At 42.7% G+C, this 21896-nt stretch overlaps 1 protein-coding gene across 2 annotated transcripts in view; it reads right to left on the bottom strand.

The window, feature by feature from the left end:
• Positions 1-8295: 8295 nt before the first annotated feature.
• The window catches only part of OXNAD1 (oxidoreductase NAD binding domain containing 1), a 33368-nt gene continuing 19767 nt past the window's right edge, over positions 8296-21896 (bottom strand). For both annotated transcript variants that reach the window (XM_084903314.1, XM_084903313.1), the window contains exons 6-9: positions 16695-16836; positions 10854-11096; positions 9530-9638; positions 8296-8860 (exon numbers count right to left, since the gene is read on the bottom strand). In XM_084903314.1, the coding sequence (XP_084759440.1) occupies positions 8706-8860; positions 9530-9638; positions 10854-11096; positions 16695-16836 (649 nt within the window). In that variant the 3' untranslated portion in view covers positions 8296-8705. The remainder of the gene's footprint in view (positions 8861-9529; positions 9639-10853; positions 11097-16694; positions 16837-21896) is intronic.

Below are 21896 nucleotides of genomic sequence, written 5' to 3'. Positions count from 1 at the left end.
CAACCAGTGCTTCAGGAGGGTGGGCAGGCTGGTGGCTCGCACCCCAGCAGAGGAGAGAGGGGCAGATTGGATAATAATTTGGGAGCAAATGTTGACAATTCTGCAGTTGATCGGAGCATGAGGGAGATATTGAACCTTCCAGCAGTACCAGAAACGGGTGCGTTGTCTGGAACTTTTCTAGAACCAGTCTCACCGAATAATTTTCAAGACTTGAAATAATAATAATTCAACATTATTTTACAAAATCACTGAAACATAAGTCTTGATTCCATCCTATGGACTCAAAGAACTAGGTCTTTAATTTTTGGAGGGAGTTGCTGGGAAACAGAAGCAGCTGGTGGGGAGATGCCTCGGGAGCAGCGTGTGGTTGTACAAAGGAAACTGTCTGTCTTGGGTCCGACGAACAGAACCCGAGTTCTACCCCCGAAACAATGTCTAACGGCAATGCTGGCCAGCAGAGCCATGGCTGTCATCTGGGGAGGCTGCCCTGAAGACAGGCTAACGGATTCATTCACGCCAAAGATGGTTTAAAAACACAGGTCCTATCGGGGTTGAGGGGTGAAAAAAAAAAAAAAAGTTTCTTACCCTGTAAATAATGCAGTAAGTTTTACATTAAAACATTTACATGTGCTGTTCCCTGGTCATTAAGTTCAGTATGGATCTGTTTTTTTCTGCTGCCTCTAAATCATAGAAAGGCTTAACGTGGATAAGAAACAGATTTCACTTATCAGGGTAAAATTAAAATGCTTCCTACAATGAACTCTTTGTATTTGTGAACCTTTGGTCCTGGGTACCTAATCTCTTATTGATTTTTTCAATGAAAATAACAAGAAAATCATCTCGGAAGGAAGGACAACCAGCCAACCAGCAAGCTCGTCAGTTTCTAGATCCACAAAATGCCTAAGAACTATCTAAAGACTCCTCCTTTTTATGAAGCCGGGAGCTACCAGTTCGGCTCACCTGTTTCAGTCCAGCCCACCTTGAGCCCCAATAGGCAAATATTATCAGGTTGTTTTCTTATTAATGCTGAACCCACCATTTATCTTGGACGCCAACTCTAGAGTTTAACCCACAGCGTAGTCCGAAAGTCCTCTGCGTCACACCTAACTTTCCCTTGCTTATGTTCCAGGCTGTTTCTCCTTATTCTGTCAACGAGGGAGATGCTAACAACAGTCACTACAGCCATCAATCAAATGCCTGAGGGCCACTGAGGCACTCCTTAGTCATCTCTCATCAGAATGGTCCATCTCAATGCCCCTGGATCGCCAGGCCTGTTTTTCCACCATGAAATTGTCAAATGGCAAAACTAAAAGGGACCTTAAATACATAGTCCCACTCCCGTGACAGGCAAGGAAAGCTAGTTAGAGCAGTGATCGGCAAACTGCAGCTTGAGAGCCACATGTGGCTCTTTGGCCCCTTGAGTGTGGCTCTTCCACAAAATAGCAGGTGCGGGCGCGCACATACAGTGCGATTGAAACTTCGTGGCCCACGCGCAGAAGTCGGTTGCGGCGTGGGCGAGTCTATTTAAAGAAGTGGTTCTAACACCGAGCCACACTCAAGGGGCCAAAGAGCCACATATGGCTCTTGAGCCGCGGTTTGCCGACCGCTGGGTTAGAGTGAGAGGTGGACCGAGTCGTGCAGGAAGCGAGTTGTGGAACAGGGATGGCTTAGGTCTCTGGAGCCCCGGCACCGTGCTCTTTCCATCACACCACACAGACCCTGTCTCACTGTTTCTTCTCACTGGGCTCCTGCGGCCTCCAAGAACAGGGGGGCCTCACTGGACTTTTAAAATCTTCTAACAGGAATGCTCTGGCGATAGGGTGTTTGGCTGAGTCTCTCTGGGGAAAAAAAAAAAAAAAACAGCAGCAGAGGTGAGCCCGCCTCTTCAGCGGTGGAGGGTTTAGGAACAAGCCCACGGCTGAGTCTTGGGCAGGAAAGTCCTCCCTGGGGAGAGGAGGGAGACAGGTCCGGGAGGCCTGGCTTTGTCACTCCCAGCCACGTGATCCCGGGCAAGCCATCTACTCTGTCTGCTCTCCCTGGCTGGTGAAATGGGACAGCAGCAGCCACCCTGCCTACTTCACGTAATTGTTGGGGAGTAATTTAATGAGATAAAACACAGTACTTGCCGAGTGCCAAGTAATGCTGTAATGTTTAGTGGATAACAATACTCCAGCCAAAATAATCTAGATCACCAATGAGTGCAGGTAACCCCAGAGTGACTATTTCCTATCACTTTTCCTTTCCAACTTTCCCTGTGAAAGGGAAGTTGTATCACTATGCATAGGACCTATTTGTGTTTAAATAATCTGGAGGTGGCCCTAACTGGTTTGGCTCAGTGGATAGAGTGTCAGCCTATGGACTGAAGGGTTCTGGGTTCGATTCGGGTCAAGGGCATGTACCTTGGTTGTGGGCACATCCCCCATAGGAGGTGTAAAGGAGGCAGCTGGTTGAAGTTTCTAACTCTCTATCTCCCCTCCTCTCTGTAAAAAAAAATCAATAAAATATATTTAACATAAATAAATAATCTGGAGGTGAAAAACAGTGTGTGTGTGAGGCGGGGGGGGGGAAGAGATACAGAATATACGGAAAAGCTAGAGTAATTACAATAATGTGATATCTGAACTGCAACAAATAAGGGGACCTATAGGACAGAGTAGAGAGGAAAATCCACTCGTAGGTGAGAATTTAATATGTGATAAAGGAGGCATTTCAAATCATTGGGGAAAGTGTGGGATATATGATAAATAGTGTCAGGCAATGGCAGAGCCATATGCAAAAGCCAGATCCCTATCCCCCATTAAAGCACAAAAATAAATCCCCAATGGATAAAAGACCTGAAAAATATCCAAAGAAAATATATCCATAAAAGTCAGGGGAAACGACTGGCATAATGGATTATGTATAAATTTAAACTCCAGTATAAGTTAGAACGAACAGAATTCAGTGACAAGTAACAGAATGGGAAAAAATATCCGCAATATGCATAACAAAGGATTAGCATCCATTCTATTCTATAAAGAGTTACAAATCAGCCAGACATCAAAGTGGACATAAAAATGCACAAACACTGTTCTCCAAAGAAAGAGAAATGGCTAAAGCGCTTTAGGAAAAAAACATGCTAGGTTGAAATCAGGAAACTAATTTTTTTTTTAAATCATCTTTTCACCCAACATACTAGGAAAAACAGTGTCGGGACTTAAATCTCTAATGTTGCCAAGAGGTGGGGAAATGAGTACTTTCATATCCTATTAGAATATATAAATATATTGATTAGGCATGTTATAGGGTAATGCGGCAATACTCGTCAGTTTCCAGAAATGACACTTCTGGAAACTCTACAGGAATACAACACAAAATGTGAACATGCGTGCTCGCTGCAATACTGTTTGTAATATCCCCAAACGAGGAACAATCTAAACGTCCACCTCAGAAATATGGTTAAGACCATGAAGGTACATTATTTGGAGAGTTAAAAGAGTAAAGCCCACAAGCTCACACACCTGTCCAATGTGTACAAGATCAATACAATGTAAAATGTCTAACCTTTTCCTGCCGAGGGCCATTTGGATATTTATAACATCATTCACAGGCCATGCAAACTTATCAACTTAAAAAATTAGCCTGTTATATTTAGTCAAACATTTAATTAACTCATCCCCAATGCCTTGGCAGGGCCAGGCCAAATGGTTTCTCGGGCCTCACACAGCCCACGGGTGTAAAAGGCTACCTAGCAAGCTCTTTATACGTAAGTTCATCCTGGGTGAGGGAGTGGGGCGGGGGAACGGAGGACTTCAGCATGTAGTGTACATGCTTGTAGATGATTTGATTTTTTTACAATTCTATTTGTCATTAAAAAGGAGCAAAGGGACAGACAAAATTTTGGTGGGCTCAAGCACAGCAATATGGGGTTGGGGATGAGATGGGAGAGACGAGGTTAGGCGCATATGGGCACCGGCAGGGTTTATAAGAACTCAGAACAGACTGATCAAGTCCTGTCTCTCCACAACTAGGAAAGTCTGCGTTCCTGAGCACAACCCGCTTTGAAATGCATGCCTTGACTTGATGGTGGGTTAGGAGGTATCTTTATATGTCATCACCACGCTCACTGCGTATGCGCATATTAGGAAAGAGTAAAAATCTCACTATTTCTCTAAGATGAGAACAGGATACGCCTTTGATTTTCATTGAAAATAAAATGAAATAACAGCTCTCGGGTTAAATTATCAGCATATGATCATCTGCAATATCCAGGAATAAAGGAAATTGCTGTTTTCCATTCAAAAAGAGAAATAAATAAATAAATAAAACCCTCAGGCAGAGGCCCATAATATTGGGTCCCGTTTGACAATCACTGAATGCACACACATATGTGTACTTACACACACACATATATACACACATGTAGCTATGCATCCCATACTAACAATCTCCTGAGCACTGTCTCCAGAGCATGAGAACAGCCTTGTAGGACGCCAGCACTCAGTGGCTCACCCGGACATCCATCTTCCTCAGCTTCCCTTTCAACTAGTGATCGTTGCAAAACTACGTCTTTTCCCCAGAGAGTTTTTACTTTCAATTGTGTTGAAATGTTCTCAGTATTCAATATACTTCTTCGGAGAAGATAGCAGCTTTTATCACTTCGCAGCTTCAGGAAAAAACAGTTCCCCGAAGTATTTAACTTGCTCCGAGAGATAACCTTTGTCTTATCCTTCCCTACCTTCAGTTTCTAGCACAGGGACTGCGCACCGCAAATACTCGATAGATGACCGTTCATAGGTTTATCATCCTCTCCTCCCCAACTGGAGTCTCACTGACTGCCTCTTTCATAGTTTTTCATACAATCAGCCGATTACCACTCTCATCTTTAAAAAAAAAAACAACAAAAAAAACCTAGTTCAGTTCATAGTATTGCATCAATTTTAACTGTACTGTTCATTTCTTAGTATTCATAAATATACCAGGGTTATGTAAGATGTTGACATTTAAGAAAGCTGGGTGAAGGGTATAGGGGTGGGGACCCTGATCTCTCTTTGCAAGTCTTCTATAAATCTAAAATTATTTCAAAAGTAGTTTTAAAAACAAAACAAATCTTTAAAAAGTGAATAAAAGAAATGAAGTTCTCTTAACACCACTTCTTTTTCTACCTACCATCCCATTTTCCCCCTCCCCTTCATAGTAAAATTATTTGAAAGTATAACCTATATTCACTCATTACCATTTATTTCCTCCCAGTCCTTAAATGCACCCCAATGTGTTCACCCTCGACACCCATCTTGTCAAGATCACCAATAACCTTCCCGTTGCTAACCAAACTCAACAGAACTCATCTCCCTGTCACATCTACAGCACATCACAGCTGACCATCCTTCCTTGACACACTTCCTTCATGTGGTTGCCTCACCCGACGCAGCTTCTTTTCCCCCTTCCTGCTTATAAAACACTTTTTGCAACTCTTTAAGAGGCGCAAACCCCATCAGCTCCCACAGCTTAGTGTAGATCACTAACAAAACAGAGGACGCCTGAAACAAGTTGAATTATCAAAAATGGACTGCAAGGGATGAAAACAAAACAAAAAGCCATGAATTCATACCATAAAGATATTTTAAAAAATCTAGTTATCTTTGGAGGTTGCTAGGGCACCAACTCATCGCAGGCTAATTGATTTTAAAAAAGAGAAAGAACCAAGCACAGATCTTATCTTTCCTGTTCATACTCATTTCAGGGCAAACTGAAGGAGGCCAAGTTCTTTATAGAACAATCACGGGGAATAAATGCAAGAAAATGATAGAAGTGGACAATGAATCCTTAATGAAATGGTAAGTATAGACAATGATCCACAACTACTAAAATAATTAGGTGAAAGGTTGGTAGAGAACCTTATACTGGATGGATCAAGCTGATGCAGTTCAGTTGGCTTGCTCAAGGTCATCTCCCTAGCCAGGGGTCTTCAAACTACGGCCCGCGGGCCACATGCGGCCCGCAGAGGAGTCTGATCCGGCCCGCCAGGTTTTTTGGGCAGTGAGCGCAGCCGAGGTGTTACAGTAGGAATTAGTAGTTCATATAGTCCGGCCCTCCAGCTCTCTGAGGGACCGTGATCTGGCCCCCACTTTAAAAAGTTTGAGGACCCCTGCGCCTCGCCAGTGGCATAGCTGAAATTTGAACCCAGGCAGTCTGGCTCAAGGGCTCACCCCAGTCTAGTCCCAGGCAGCACACTGTAATTTCCTAAACGTGCTGCTGGAGTTAGCTCAGTGTGAGTACCAGAGAGATCTTGACTGGCCTGGTAGGCCAGGGCCGCAGGACATTTTTGGCCAGCAGACCAGAAATACTGGTCAGCTCTCAGCACCAGAAATGACAGAGCTAGAAGGAACCGCAGTCCGTGCGAAGGTCACGAGCTGGCCCATCTCAGTGGTTTACAGATGGTGACGGTGAGTCACTGGCAGGGCGGTGGGCAGAGCGGGAATCTCCAGGACAGGTGGCCCTCGCACTATGACAACGACAGGCACACAGGCTGTGGTGTTGGGTGCTCAGAGGCAGTGGGTGGTACTCCTCCCACGCTACATGAAGATGCTCACCCTGCACCTCTGCTCCCAACACAGAAAGGCCTGGGGAGCCACTTCCTCCATACCTCGAGTCTCCTCCCCGCCAGCTGCCGTTGCCACTTGGCAGAAGAGCCCCTTGCTGCTCCCACGTCCCTTCATCTCATTGTGCTATGCTGCTGTGCTCTCGAGTACTCAGCCCTAAACCCCAGCCCTCGGCCTGGACACTGTGGGGGTTAGCTGAGTCAGGGGTCCTTACAGTGGTCAGAGCATCTCACATTCCCAACAATCTCTGCCTTGATGGATGTTAATATTCCTATCCGGTCAATGACCCCTCTCCTCCCACCGAATTCATATCTGGCATTGAACCTAGAGGGTATTATGCTAAATGAAATAAGTCAGATAAAGACAAATACCATATGTTGCACTTATATGTGGAATCTAAAAAAACAAAATAAATGAACAAACAAAACAGAAACAGACTCATAAATACCGAGAACAAACTGATGGTTGCCAGATGGGAGCGGGGCTGGGGGAAAAGGGTGAGGGGATTAAGAAGTGCAAATTGGCAGTTACAAAAGAGTCACGGGCTAGGAAGTACAGCACAGGGAATACAGTCAATAATATTGTAATAACCATGCATGGTGCCAGGTGGGTACTAGACAGCCTGGAGGGATTACTTTGTATATTATATAAATGTCTCACCACTGTGTTGTATGCCTGAAACTAACATAAAATAATATTGAATGTCAAGTGTAATTGGGGAGTAAAAAAGGAAATAGTTGACAAATGATCTCTGCTTAAAACCTGACAGAATTCAAAACAGGGTGGAGGCTAGACTGGTGATGCCAGCCATTGTCAGCCCGTAAATCACGGCTGTCTCAGCCCTTGGTCCTGGGAGGCTGCAGCCAGAGATGAGAGGGCACCTGCTTTCCATCAGCTCAGGCACGGACGCTCTCGGCGGCAGCTCCTGGCTTTCCCGCACTGAGCTGTCCTCCCCAGACTCGGTGTCCTCAGCGTTCTCCCGGCAGGCAGCTTCGTCAGAGACTGCTTGTCTCAGAAAGGGTGGCCTGGCCCCGGCCCATGAATTTCTTCTGGATTTAAAAAAATCTAAACAAGGATAAGAACCACCGTCTGCTTTATAGCAGTTTTCACCAGGGCAGCCTTGGAACCAGGCCGCACCATTCCCTCTCCCTCCCTCTCCCCGCCCTGGGGCTGCCTCCCCACCTGGCCTTAGCGAGCAGTCAGATGTGAGCTGCTTCTTCCAGTCACTCAACAAGTATGTGTGGAGGAGCTGCTGCTGCCAGAGACGGCCCTGGCAGAGGGATGAAATAAAAGGCAGAGAAGCGGGATTTGGAAACGGCTCTATACCCCGTAATCAATCCTAAGCACATGACCACAGCCAGCCAGCCAGCCAGCCAGCCCGGCCAATGAAGGCAGATTCCACATGGAACACAGCGGTCCCCAAGGCCTTTGTCCCCAGCAAGAAGCCGCCTCTACACACAGTGCTAAGGCGGGCAGCCAGGACACTGCACACAGAAAGGGCTTCATGTGAGAAGAAACTAACAATCAGTCAGGATACAGACTTCGGATATTCATTCATATTAAGCTATTCTGCTGGCTATTCAATTCCTTAAAGCAGTTTCCCTAACAATATTCTGTTTCCAAACCTGGCTTGGATGGTCTTAGGAGGCAGGGCTGCAGGCCATGGTAAGGTCATCTAAGACCCTGAGCATAAAGGATTTTCAGAGAAACAGTATTAAGAATGTGTTTAAATTATAAGTTTATTGAATAGAAGATATATAGGCTGCTGTCAAATAATTTAAAGATAGCCTGCATTTCACGCACAAAACCTAATTTTCTTATGATTAAATGTAACTATGTGTCTTCTTTTTCCCTCAGGGGAAAGAAAATCAATTCAAGGTACATCATGAGATAATCAAACAGTTACTAATAAAAGAAAAGTCAATACAAAAGAACAGTTCAATGATGTCCTTGCCAAAAGTTGATCGTTTAAGCCTTGTCAGCTGGTTCTTCCTTCTCCAGCAGGTCACTCTGCCCACAGCCTTCAGAAAAGACGACGGAGTGGAGGTAACTTCATCTTATCTTACCTCGAATCATGTCCCGGGTAAAATCCACAACCCTCTCCCTTCTACCTTTGCCTGCTCCCTACCACCACTTCTCAAAGCAGATGTGTTCCTTGGGAACATGGCTGTTTTCTAGTTGCTTGGAGAAAAAGTCCGTCATTGGAGGTGGGCCACAAATGTAGAACAAAGTCTCTCTTGAAATGTGCTCTCTTATCTCCTTCTCCGTTATTCTTCCTTCTACCAAGAAACAGAATAAACACCAAGCTAAGCCAGACATGTTTGCACTGAAAGAAGGACTAACCACAAGGCAGCAACACTGTTTATTTTCAGTAACTGGAGCTTAGTGAGTGCAGTCTTGAGTCATTCAGACGATGGCCTCTGCTGGCACCTGGACCAGGCCCCAGCAAAGTGCATCTCTGGTTTCCTAAACTTACGGCAAGTAAAGTGGGAAGCCCATCGCAATGCGCTCTCAGACTCGGGCAGTGAACTTACTGCTCTTTGGGAGAGATTCAAAAGTGCCTTTAGCAGTAAAGAAACTGTTTTGTGAAAAATCCTTCCAGGCAGGGAAAACCACAAGTAATTTAAATTACCATTAATGGCAAATGGCATCGGTTCAGCCGAGGCTGGAATATAAATTCTTTGCATGCATGCTATAGTGATGATGCAAAGGTCCCCTAAAAAAATGTGGGGAATAAATTTTTAATACGGGCCGTAGGAACACAGTATATAATAAATAAATCCAACTTAATCTCTCCTTATTTTTTCCATGATGAATCACCTCTCTATTCCCCAGGTAGTGACATTCCCAGCAAGCAAGTCCAAACAGTAAAGCATCTACACTCCACCAACTGGCATGTCCACCACACAACTATGGGGAGACGGTCAAAACATCTTTAGAGGACTCACCAGTGATGTACGGCTTGAGTTCTGCACTGATTGGTGTAGTTTGCTTTGTAACATGCAAACTGCATGCAATCTTCTCAGGAAATTCATTTACTAAATCGAGGATATTTTTCTGGAATGTCAAACATATTTGGTCACACTACAATTTTAAAAAATCAAAACAGATGTGCACAACCACTGATGCTGAACCTCGCCTCCCATTCAGTACACGTCCGTGCTCTTGCTCTCTACTTACGGAGACATTGTATGCAGCCGAGCAGGCCAGAGCTCTCAGAGTACTGAGGCTATTTGGCTTTAATTGAAATCTGAATACTATGCTAACAAGCATATTACGAACTCTCCGGGAGTTTATTCTTTTTTTCCTTTTTCTCAAGCCTGGGCAATTAAGCAGCAGTTTCACTGACCACAGTTCTGTCTTTTTAACTGTTACTGTTCTTTTGTTCATCCTTGCAGCTGCAAAGCAATCCGGTGAAAGCCTTCTCCATCAAATGCACTTAGTTTCCACAGATGCAGCTGATGGGGTTTCATGTACCCAGCTGGGTCCCAAGCACACACTTCTCACCTCCTCTTGAAACACATGAGCCCACTTGTGCTTCTGTCTCTTTACAGTCCCAGGTCCATGGCGACTTTTCTGTCCACCCACCTCCAAATGCAAGCCCACCGGACCTGCCCTTATCCCAACACCAGCTGTTGTAATCGTCCCGGTAAAATGTGTTGGCTAATTTTCTTTTGAAGATCAAATGAAGATTTGTCAGACTGCCCTAACCAGTTTGGCTCAGTGGATAGAGCGTCGGCCTGCAGACCGAAGGGTCCCGGGTTAGATTCCGGTCAAGGGCAAGTACCTCGGTTAGAACTCGTGCAGGAGGCAACCAATCAATGTGTTTCTCTCACATAGATATTGCTCTGTCTTTCCTTCTCTCTCCCACTCTCTCTAAAAATCAATGGAAAAATATCCTCTGGTGAGGATTAAAAAAAAACAAATTAAAAAACAAATTTGTCAGACCTTTTGTTGGAACTGCTGCAGAGAAAACATAACTGAGAGAGGCAAGTTCCGTGGAAAGTTAGTTCCTGTGAGCAATTAGTACCAGCAAGCTATGGAGCACATGTGTCAAACACAAGGCCCGCGGGCCAAATCCAGCCCGCCAGGCCTTGCAATGTGGTCCGCACTGCGCTGTCATCACTGCACTCCGCTGTCAGTTTATGACATTGTCAGTTTATGACTGTTCAGTAAACCATTCGGCCCGCGATTTAGGCTGGATTTTAGATTTTGGCCCCTTCTCTGATTGAGTTCGACACCCCTACTATGGAGCATACACCCCCCCCTTACCTTAAACAGGAGTTCGCTGGTGTTTTTTGCGCTGTAGAAGAGTCTTATTGTCCCTATCTCATATCCACTTCCCCGGTTTGTCCGTTCTCGGTGGAGATCGGCCGCGTGGCGCAGGATGGAAAGCAGAGGGTTAATTCCGACTCCTCCGGCAATCAATACGAGGTTCCTAGAGGCGTCCGAGGGCTGAGGGTCAAAGAAGAATTCTCCTCCCACTCTCACGGCCACTTCAGAGTCATGTGTGCACTAGGCAGGAAAGGAAAAGTAGCACAGGGCTAACACATAATGTTCTTCCTTAGGAAACTGTGTCTACCGCCGGCGTGTCTGTCAGTATTTAGGACTGTTTTTACAGCTTGCTCTCAAGTTTCCCAGGGCCCTGTGAATTGATTCCACTTGTCCATGACATAGGCAATTTGCTCCCTGCCTTTGGGACCTATACTCACAGCTGCTCCGCTATTGAGAAAAGGAGACTTGCTTGAATAACTTTGCCATTTGTTAACTACATAGGTGAGGGCCTGGGTTGTGAAAAGAGGCACAGGGGACACCTCTGAAGTATGAGTTTCCTTTTCTGATCAAAGCCATGGAGCTGAGAGGCCAGACGGGCAAGTGTCACTGACTGTGGCTACCCTGGACTCATCGGTGCTGAGAAGTGTGGGCACTGGAGGCTTCCTTCTAGTCGCCAGCAGGGTGCAGCCAGGCCTGCTCCACAGACTGAGGCCTGTGGCCACCACTGTAGTACTGCTCAGACTGTTCTTTTCTTCCCGGAGCAGTGAGAACAGGAAGCCTGAGGCTTCACACCAGAGAGTGAGGACCACACACCCCCACACAAAGCACCTACTGCTCCGTGAAGTCACACCAGACTCAGAGCTGAATGCCCTGGTTCTCCAGAGGCGAGACTGCTCTGAGGTGGGTGTTTTGGAGACTTGTAGTGACATCTCTACTGTCACAATGATGTGGAGAACCCAACTGGCACTTAAGAGGGCAGGGCGAGAGGTGCTAACGTCCTGGGCAGCTTGCGGTGTTCTGGCGCTGGCTCCTCCTAACCCGATGGTAGAATGTGCAGGAATTCTGTGAGTGAGCACCTACTGTTAGTGTGAGATCAGCCACTGGGGAGTGTTTACAGCACAGAAATCAGCAAAGGCTACAAATCAGAGCTTTCTCCCTCAGTTTAGTAGCACACCATTACCTGCATTGCACAGGACTGCCCAGCAGACTTCCGAACGGCCGATGGGCCATACACATACAGCATAGGTGAAAATGGGGTTCTAATGACCTGAGATAGACACTAACTCATTCTACAAAAAAAACTAGAAGATTTTTATTTTCCGCAGAGATCTAACATAGTCTGAGTTTTCGAGAATCTAACCACCATGTAGACGATACTTTGTTGTGTGCAGAACATTACTAAGCATGTTCATTCACTGTCCCGGAAAACTGCATCACAGTTGGTAACATGTGTGTGGTCCTGTCAACACACAACGCGCATACCTGCACTTGCAGACAGTGTATTCATGTGATTCTACAATGAGGGACAGTTGTCTGACTTCATTCTTTCTCCTCGCTCTAAATATCCCAAGCATTTACAAATTGAAATACAATCTTTGGTTATGAATCACTTTCCTTTATTTCTCCTTGGTATCACACTTAGAGAAGTATGTTAAAAAAAAATTATGTTGATTGCATTAACTTTGGATTTCATTTCAGGGTAGTTCTAGAAAGGGGCCATTGGACCTGACAGGGCTGAGAACACCTAATTTAGAGGAAAACGCAGTAACCTAGGAGTCGGAAGACGTAACCACAGCCCCTATGCAATCCAGCCAGTCCCTTTACTTCTCTGAGCCCCTGCGGCCGCATCTGGAAAATGGGTCCCAGCAGTGGGGCTGCTCACGCTCAGGGCTGTGGGGGGCATGACATGACACAATGGGGGTGTTGGAATTAAGCTCCACAGAAGAGAATGCTGAGGGGGTCACTGCGGCTGAGAATAAGCCCGGGGGTGCCAGCTTCCTTCTTTCCTGTCACTAAGTAACAGAACCTAAAACTAAGAAGTGTGTATTGAAAGAATAGGTGTGTTCCATTACATGCTCCTGACATAAATCAACTAAATGAACTCCCTCTTCAGAAGTAATAATGTACCACACGCTTTCTAAGACCAAACCTTGAGCACTCACACCTCGGCACCATGCATGCAGGCAATCCTTTCTGATATCCATTTAATTTGGGGCTCTACAAGTTAAAGAAATAACTAAGAAAAAAAATGAAAAAAATTATTTGAATTTCACAAAGAAGGTCCCTTGATAAAGAAGTGTTAAATGAATGGAAATTCTCTGAGGGGAAAAAAATACACACTTAAACTATTTTAAATACATAGGAGAGTTTTACATGAGGACGGTAAGTGGTTTCCATTTTTGACAAGGAATTAGCAGCAAGCAGTAACTTATTCTTAGAGGTTATAGAAAAATCTCTGTAAGCAGTAACTAAAATGTAAGAGTCACTAGACTGGCTACCAAAGTGCTTTAAAATACTCCTTCCTTTCAAGTCTTGAAAACAGAATTTATGATACAAGTGTGTCTGCCTAACAATGACAATGAATTTAATCTCTCTGCACCATGCTTCCCCCTCTTGTTTGCCTGTACGCTTATCTCTTTATCTCTAAGACTCTGAGAGTAAAAGAGACTAAGAAATAATTTTCTCCAGTGGTCATCTCCACATGCTTAGTAATGACAACAAACAAAGCCTTCAGGTTATTGTTTTTAGAAACCACAGTATTTTCAACCCTAAAGTTGCCAAGAAACCATGCCCCAGGGAAAGATAATACTCAAGAAGACTTTGTCTCTTCAGTGACAAAATAATCTTCAGAAGATCTATCTTCTAATTTGCTAGCATCTGGAAAGAATCAAAGCCATCTTTGTCTCTTGTTGATCAATAAAAACTGCCAGGGTAGCATGAGCACAAGACTCGCAGTCTGTACAGCACAATATGGGAGTAAAAGGATATCACCTTCAATTACATAGCAATGTATCTAATCTGGGCATAGATTTTCTACTTGTGAAACAAACAACTCTCCCACAGCTACGGGAGCAGACACACAATAGCTGTCTAGAACCCTTTACCTTGCCAGGAGTTTGAGCCAAAGCAGACAAAATAAAGGAAGACGTTTATGGCCCTTTATTCCATCTCCCAACAGAGCAGCCTGCTGCCACCCAGACACTCACGCGCCTCCATTGTCCACTTGAATAGCTTAATAAGACAAATTCTCAGGAGGGATATAGGCACCTGAGACTGGTTCCAAGAAAAATCTGACTTCATAAAGGCCGTTTGCAGCTCCCACTGGGCAGAGTGGAACAAGCACTACAATTAGGATGTGCGCTCAAGCAATGCCGCTCGGAGGTTTTCTATAGCCTCCAAGAATAAGTTTCTTCATTGAAATGCCAATGAGGCATGAAACCAAGCGGGGAGTTATGGACCAGGACCAGGTCGGGTCACGTGGGAGGCTGACAACTGGAGGGGCTCCTGGCGCAAGGGGCCGGGATGGCTAGGCTCATTTTAACAGTGAGTGCGGGGCACTCGAACGCCTTGCTGGCCCCCACCCATGCAGCATATTATACAATAGAAACTCAGGATGCAGCCTGGAGATAGTAATGGAGAGACAATCTATAAAGGAATGATGCAGCTGAGGTCACACCGAATGGAGGACTCAGGACAGAGGGCAAATGTGGCAGGATCCATTTACAATGAGAATGCTAAGGCGAGCAGCTAGGGGTTATTGTGAACAGACAACTGGACATGTAAACCATAGGAAGGCCATATACTTTTATGCCCCCACAGCTTTAAAAATCCTTTATTGTTTAAATTATTTTACAGTGAATTTTTTTTTTTTTGTGCACAGTTCTATTAATTTTCATACATACACAGAACTGTGCAACTACCACCAGAATCAAAATCTAAAACAGCTCCCTCAAGCCCAAAACACTCCCTTGTGCTATCTTTTTATGCTCACCCCCTTCCCCACCCTCACCCTTGTCAGCTACTGATCTGTTTTCTGTCGTCGTATTTGTGTTTTCCAGAATGTGACATAAATGGGATATACAGTACATAACCTTTGAGACTGGCTTCCTCCACTCACCACAATGCCTCTGAGATTCACCCAAGTTGTTGTGTGCCATCAATAAACAGTTCCTCTGCCTTTACTGCTGAATAACAATACAGCATCACAGTGTGCTTATCCACTCACCTACTGTGGGTCATTGGGGTGTTTCTAGTTGTTGACAATCGTGAACAGAACTGCTATAAGCATTCATGTACAGGCTTTTATATGAACAGAGCCTTCATAGCTCTGTTCATATAAAAGTATTGGTATTACTGGGTCCTAGGTTAAGTGTGTATTTAATTTCATACAAAACTGCCAAAATGCTTTCCAGAATGGCTGTAGAACTTTGCATTCCTGTGAGCAATATAATAGTAACTGTTGCTCCACAACCTTGTCAACCTTGGCATTATCAATATTTTCCATTTGAGTCATTCTAATAGATCTGAAGAGATATCTCACTGCTGTGGTTTTACTCTGCATTTCCCTAATAATTAATGTTTAGAGATGTTAAACATCTTTTAATTGCTTATTTGCCATCCTTCTTTCCTTTATTAAAATAAAGTGTCTCTTCAATCCTTTGACCATTTTGAAATTATGCTTGTTGTTTTGGCTGATTTTTGAGAGTTCTTTACAAATTCTGGATACAACTTCTTTGCTGGATATCTAAATTGCAAACACTTTCTCCTAGTTTTCAGCTTATTTGTAAAAAATTATAAATAGTGTCTTTTGCATTAGAAAGTTTTAAATTTTGAATAAGTCTGTCTATCACACTTTTATGGATCTTGTTTTTGGTGTCATGTCTAAGAAATCTTTGCCCACCCTCAAGTTCTGAATATTCCCTATGCTTTCTTCTAAAAAATATAGTTTCATGTTTTATACTTAGATCTACAATTTATTTTGATTTAATCTTGAATAAAAAGTATGAAGAGGTTCTTTTTTGGGGTATGGATAGGCAATTATTCCAACACTATTTGTTGAAAAGGTTATCCTTTCTCCATTGAATTTAACACCTTTGTCAAAAATCAAGTGGCCAGCCCTAGCTGGTTTGGCTCAGTGGATAGAGCATGGGCCTGCGAACTGAAAGGTCCCAGGTTCAATTTCAGTCAAGGGCACATGCCTGCGTTGTGGACTTGATCCCCAGTAGGGGGCGCGCAGAAGGCAGCCAATCAATGATTCTTTCTCATTGATGTTTCTATCTCTCCCTCTCCCATCCTCTCTGAAATCAATAAAAAAATATATATTAAAAAAATAAAAATTAAATTAAAAAAATCAAGTGGCCAGCCCTGTCTGGCATCGCTCAGTGGTTAGAGCACATGTGTCAAACACACGGCCCGCGGGCCAAATCCAGCCCGCCAGGCCTTGCAATGTGGCCCGCACTGCGCTGTCATCACTGCACTCTGCTGTCAGTTTATGACATTGTCAGTTTATGACTGTTCAGTAAACCATTCGGCCTGCGATTTAGGCTGGATTTTAGATTTTGGCCCCTTCTCTGATTGAGTTCGACACCCCTAGGTTAGAGTGTCAGCCCATGCACCAATGAGTTGTGTGTTTCATTCCCAATTAAGGGCATGTACCTGGGTTGCAGGTTCAATTCTCAGTCCCGATGGGGGCACGTGTGGGAGGCAACCAATTGATGTGTCTCTTACATCAATGTCTGTCTCTGTCTCTCTGTCTCTCTCTGTGTCTCTCTGTCTCTCTCTGTGTCTCTCTGTCTCTCTCATGCCCTAATCTGCAGGTTTAAACAGAGATCTGCTCACCTGATTGTGAATCCAGACAGCAGGAGGGTGATTTGTATATTTCACTGCCAATTCTATTACTCTCTCTTGTTCTAGCAGTCGGGGGCTGGAGCATATTGAGAACCCACCAACCACAGAGACTCCTGGGATAAAGAAATCAATCCTAAAAGGAAAGGAAAATAAGTTATTACTGTTGAAGCAATTTAAAAAGTGGGTATCAAGGTAAACAAAACTGATGAACTTTTAGCTAGACTAAGAAAAAAAAAAAGAAACAAGAAAATATAAAATTACTAAAATCGAGAATGAAAGATGGGACATCACTGCCAACCTTACAAAAACAAAAGATTACAAAGGAATTCTATGAACAATTATTTAACCAAAAATTAAATAATTTAGATAAAATAGTCATATTCCCAGAAAAACACAAAAATACCAAATTAATCTAAAAAAAACAAACAGAAAATCTGAACAGACCCATAACAAATAAATTGAATGACTAATTTTAAAACTTCCCAAAAGGAAAGGATAGGTTCTGGTGGTATCACTCATGAATTCTACCAAGAATTTAAAAAATAATTAATATGAATCTTTCACAAACTCTTCCGAAAAAAATAAGAAAAGACAACTTCCCAACTCATTCTATGAGGCCAATGTTACTATTACCATGATACAAAACCAGAGGAAAGTATCACATGGAAGGAAACTATAGATCAATATTCCTTGTGAATACAGATACAAAAATTCCAGGAAACAAGGCTGGTTTACATCTGAAAATCAACCAATGAAATATACCACTTAATAAAGGAGTCTCAACAGAGACAGAAAAGGCATTTGAAAAAATTCAACATCCTTAGATAATAAAAATATTCAACAAACTAGGAATAAATAGGAAATTACTCAGCCTGATAAAAGGCAGCTACAAAATATCCATAGCTAACACTATATTTAATGGTGAAAGGCTGAAAGTCTACCCCCTCCCCCCGCACCTCACCAAGAATGGAAACAAGACATGGATATCTGCTCCCATCACTTCTTGTTAACATTGAGGTTCTAACCAAGGCAATTAAACAAGAAAATTAAATAAAAAGCATCCAGACAGGAGAGGAAGAGAAAGAAGTTGCAGATGACATGATGTTGTATATAGAAACTCCTAAGAATTTACTATAAAGATAATAAGACTAAGCAACAGGTCAAACACGGTTGCAGGATACAAGATCAATAACAAAATCAACTGTATTTCTATAAACCAGCAATGAACAATCTAAATGTGAATTTAAGAAAAATAATTATATTTGTAATAGAATAAAATAATTAGGAATAAATTTAACAAAAGAAGCACAAGACTTGTACAATGAAAACTACCAAACCTTGTTGGAAAAAAAAAATCAAAGATCTAAATAAATGGAAAGACATCTCATGTTCATGGATTGAGACTTTATATGTTAAGATAGCAATACTCCCCAAACTGATCTCCAGATTCAATGCATTACCTATCAAAACCCAGCTGGTTTCCTTGCAGAAATTGATAAATTGACCATAAAATTAATATGGAAATTCAAGGAACCCAGAATCATCAGAATTTACTATTAAAGCTACAGTAATGACACTGTGATACTGGCATAAGAACAGACATATAGATCAATGAAAAAGGAAATAAATGCTTAAGTTTAAAGTCAGTTAATTTTCAACAAGGGTACCAAAGGCAAAAGAATAGCCTTTCAATAAATGGTACTGGGACAAGTGGATATCCACATACAAAAAGAATAAAGTTTGATTCCTACTTCACACCATAAACTCAAAATGGCTCATAGACTTAAATGTAAAAGTTAAAATTATAAACTCTTAGAAGACTGACACAGTAGTAACTCTTCATGACAACAGTTACCTAGACACCAAAATACAAATGTCAAAGAAAAAAATAGAGAAACTAGACTGCATCAAAAGTAAAAACATTGTGCTATAAATGATCCCATCAAGAAAATGAAAAGACAAAGACAACTGACAGAATAGGAAAATATATTTTCAAATCATACATCTGATAAGGGATTTGTATACAGAATATGTAAATAATTCTTATAACTCAATAAAAAGACAACTCAAATTTAAAAAATGGGCAAAGGATTTGTATGAACATTTCTCCAAAGAAGATATATAAAATCACTAAAACACATGAACATTTTAAGTTATTAGGGAAATGCAAATCAAAATTACAATGAACTATCACTTCACACTCGCTGGGATGGATGTCTAAGCAAGTGTTAGTGAGGAAACTGGAAGCCTTATACATTAGTGAGGCTCTAGAGAAATTGGTAGGACTTCAAAATGGCACAGCCACTTTGGAAAACAGTTTGGCAATGCCTGAAAATGTATGAGTTATCATTAATACCAACAATTCCATTCCTAGGTATATCCAAGAGAAATGAAGACATATGTCCACTCAAATCATGTACATGAATGTCATAGCAGCATTGTTGATAATAGCCTAAAAGTGAAAACAATCTAAATGTTCATCAACTGATGAATATATAAACAAAATAGGTTATAACCATACAATGGAATGAAGTAATGATACATGCTACAACACAGATGAACACGGAAATTATACAGCAAGGGAAAGAAACCAATCACAGAAAAAACCACATACTGCATAATTCCACTGATATGAAATATCCAGAATAGGCAAATCCATATATACACAATGTAGACAGTAGTTGTCTAAAGAAGATGGGAATCAATGATAACTGGCATAGGGTTTCTTTTTGGGACGATGAGAATTTTCTAAATTTGATTGTGCCAATGATTTTACAATTCTGTGAATATACTAAAAACCATTTTAAGTGGCTAGATTTTATACTTTAAAATGGGTGAGTTTTGCCGAGACCAGTTTGACTCAGTGGATAGAGCGTCGGCCTGGGGACTGAAAGGTCCCGGGTTCGATTCCGGTCAAGGGCATGTACCTTGGTTTCAGGCACATCCCCGGTGGGGAGTGTGCAAGAGGCAGCTGATCGATGATTCTCTCTCATCGATGTTTCTAACTCTCTATCCCTCTCTCTTCCTCTCTGTAAAAAAATCAATAAAATATATTTTAAAAAATAAATAAATAAAATGGGTGAGTTTTGTAATTTGTGGAGTGTATCTCAAACAGCTTTAAAGGTGAAGAAAAAAAAAAGCAATGGAAACTCTTTCACTGGTATTTGACAAACTAAACAGGTTGATGTGGCCTTCTAAGCTGTGGAAATCTCATGTTTCTTTCTTTTCTTCTGACTACACTCCTATAGGCTAGGACTCCTGGAAATTTCGAGCCTTCAGTAATTCTTTTTGGGTGGGGTCTACGAAATGCAACAAACCTAGTCACGTATCAAGAAAAGAAAAATTTATTGGAATTTGGGTCCACAAAAGATTCTCATCTTCATGTCTAGGAAACGTAAACATCTAATCTTGATGTTTCTCAGCCATCACAGAGCAATAGTATCATTGTCCCCAGCTGTTTTCCTACCAGTAGACTTACACAAAAAGCACACAATGTTCTCTACTGATTTGATCTGTGACCTTAAAAGATGTTCTCTTTTGCTCTATGACCTTAAATATCAGGTCATTTTTTATATTCTTTAAAAACCAGTTCTGGACTGGAAGTACTCCAGAAAAGGTCCCTAGCCTACTTTTGCCTATATTTGACCATTTCCCATGAATACCTTAATTTCCCTTTCATTTCAAGCAAGATGCAATTTTTAAAAACTATAATTAACACAGATGCTATATGCTTTCTCAGAGAAGGTATATAGCATCTCCACAGCTTCCATGTTTTAAAAAAATAAATACATCAATGAGCTACTTTTGCGGCTTCATCGCCTAAATTCTAGCGCCCTCTGCTGCTTGATGTTGCTAAAGACCATTCTCAGATGAATGACAGGAAATCCCTCTTCTCTAAGAAACTCTGGAACGACACTGACCTTGAGAAAAAAGGACTCCATTAAATGCTACAGAAGAATTCAAATGACATAAAAACCTCATCTCAATGGATTTAAGAAAATACGCACAATACATATTTAATAAAACATCTGTTCAAGAAAGTGTCTTAAACACATACACACAGTAACTAACCCCTTTGCACGATTAGCTCTCTTGAAGCTGAGATGAGGCACCTACTGCGCCGCCACCTACCACACCTCCAGATGCGTGAGTATATGAGGAACTGAGAGAAAGAGCCCGATTCCGTAGCGAGCCACACATATCCACATCCAACTGTCCAGGCAGCGCTGTCCTGGCCAGCTGCAGTCCCCGTGCCCGGCACACACCAAGCATGCAACCCATGGCTACGTGACAGTGCTTTACACTGTCCTCAGCAACAGTCCTCAGAGCCCCTCACCCTTCCTTGCACAAACACTGCAGATGGAACCTGCCCACCACAGTGTGGTTCATGGTGGATGTCCAGATGCAAGGATGTCTTGGTTCCTGCCCTCAATAAACCCCTAATGATAAGAAAGTTAACAAATAAATACAATTAAATGAGCTATGACAAAATCTGCTTGGCAGAGAGAGAAAATGCTCATCATCTGAGATCTGTCTGGAAGTACTGTACTTAGTATAGAATCCTTCTCAGCTCTAACATGAGATCCTGATTTTAATCAGGAACACACTGATAAAGCCACTTTTGTTTTTTAAAAATCTGTTTGGGGGAGTGGTTAGGTACTAAGTGGTGGATCCAAAGGTGTAGGCCCGCTCAGGTGAAAAGTGGTTCTGCAGCAGTTTCCTCTTTTGGCCTTTCTCTCTGGGTTGGATTACTTGAGTTCTTAGAACCAGCCCCCTCTGAGGGCCCAGTAAGAACACAGTGCAGCATGGGAAGAGCCCTGGAGGCCAATCTGTGGTCTATGGCACCGGTGTCTCAGTGCTCAAAGCTCCAGAGCACTGGAGCCCCTCAGAGTTTGATAGATATCAAAGGAGGTCAGGAATTCAGAAATCTCCCACCCTAAAGATAAGCCCAACAGCAACCCTCTCCTTTATCTCTGAACAGCATCCCACTCTGAAAACCCTAACTAGACAAACTGCAAGGCAGCCAATCCACACCCGCTCTCTCCCTAACCTTGCCCTCTTCTCCAAAGCACAAGAAGGTTCTCCATGGAGGTTACCACCGAGCTGATGCTCTAAGAGAGCCTAGAGCACAAACCATCCCGGCGACAGCACTGAAGGAGTGGACTCCACCAACCTAAGCAAATGGCCATGCTG

The sequence above is a fragment of the Pipistrellus hanaki genome (genome assembly GCF_964339955.1).
Source record: "Pipistrellus hanaki genome assembly, chromosome: 13".
Lineage (NCBI taxonomy): Eukaryota > Metazoa > Chordata > Mammalia > Chiroptera > Vespertilionidae > Pipistrellus > Pipistrellus hanaki.
The sequence above is the reverse complement of the archived record's forward strand: the minus strand, read 5'-3'. Positions and strand labels throughout refer to the sequence as shown.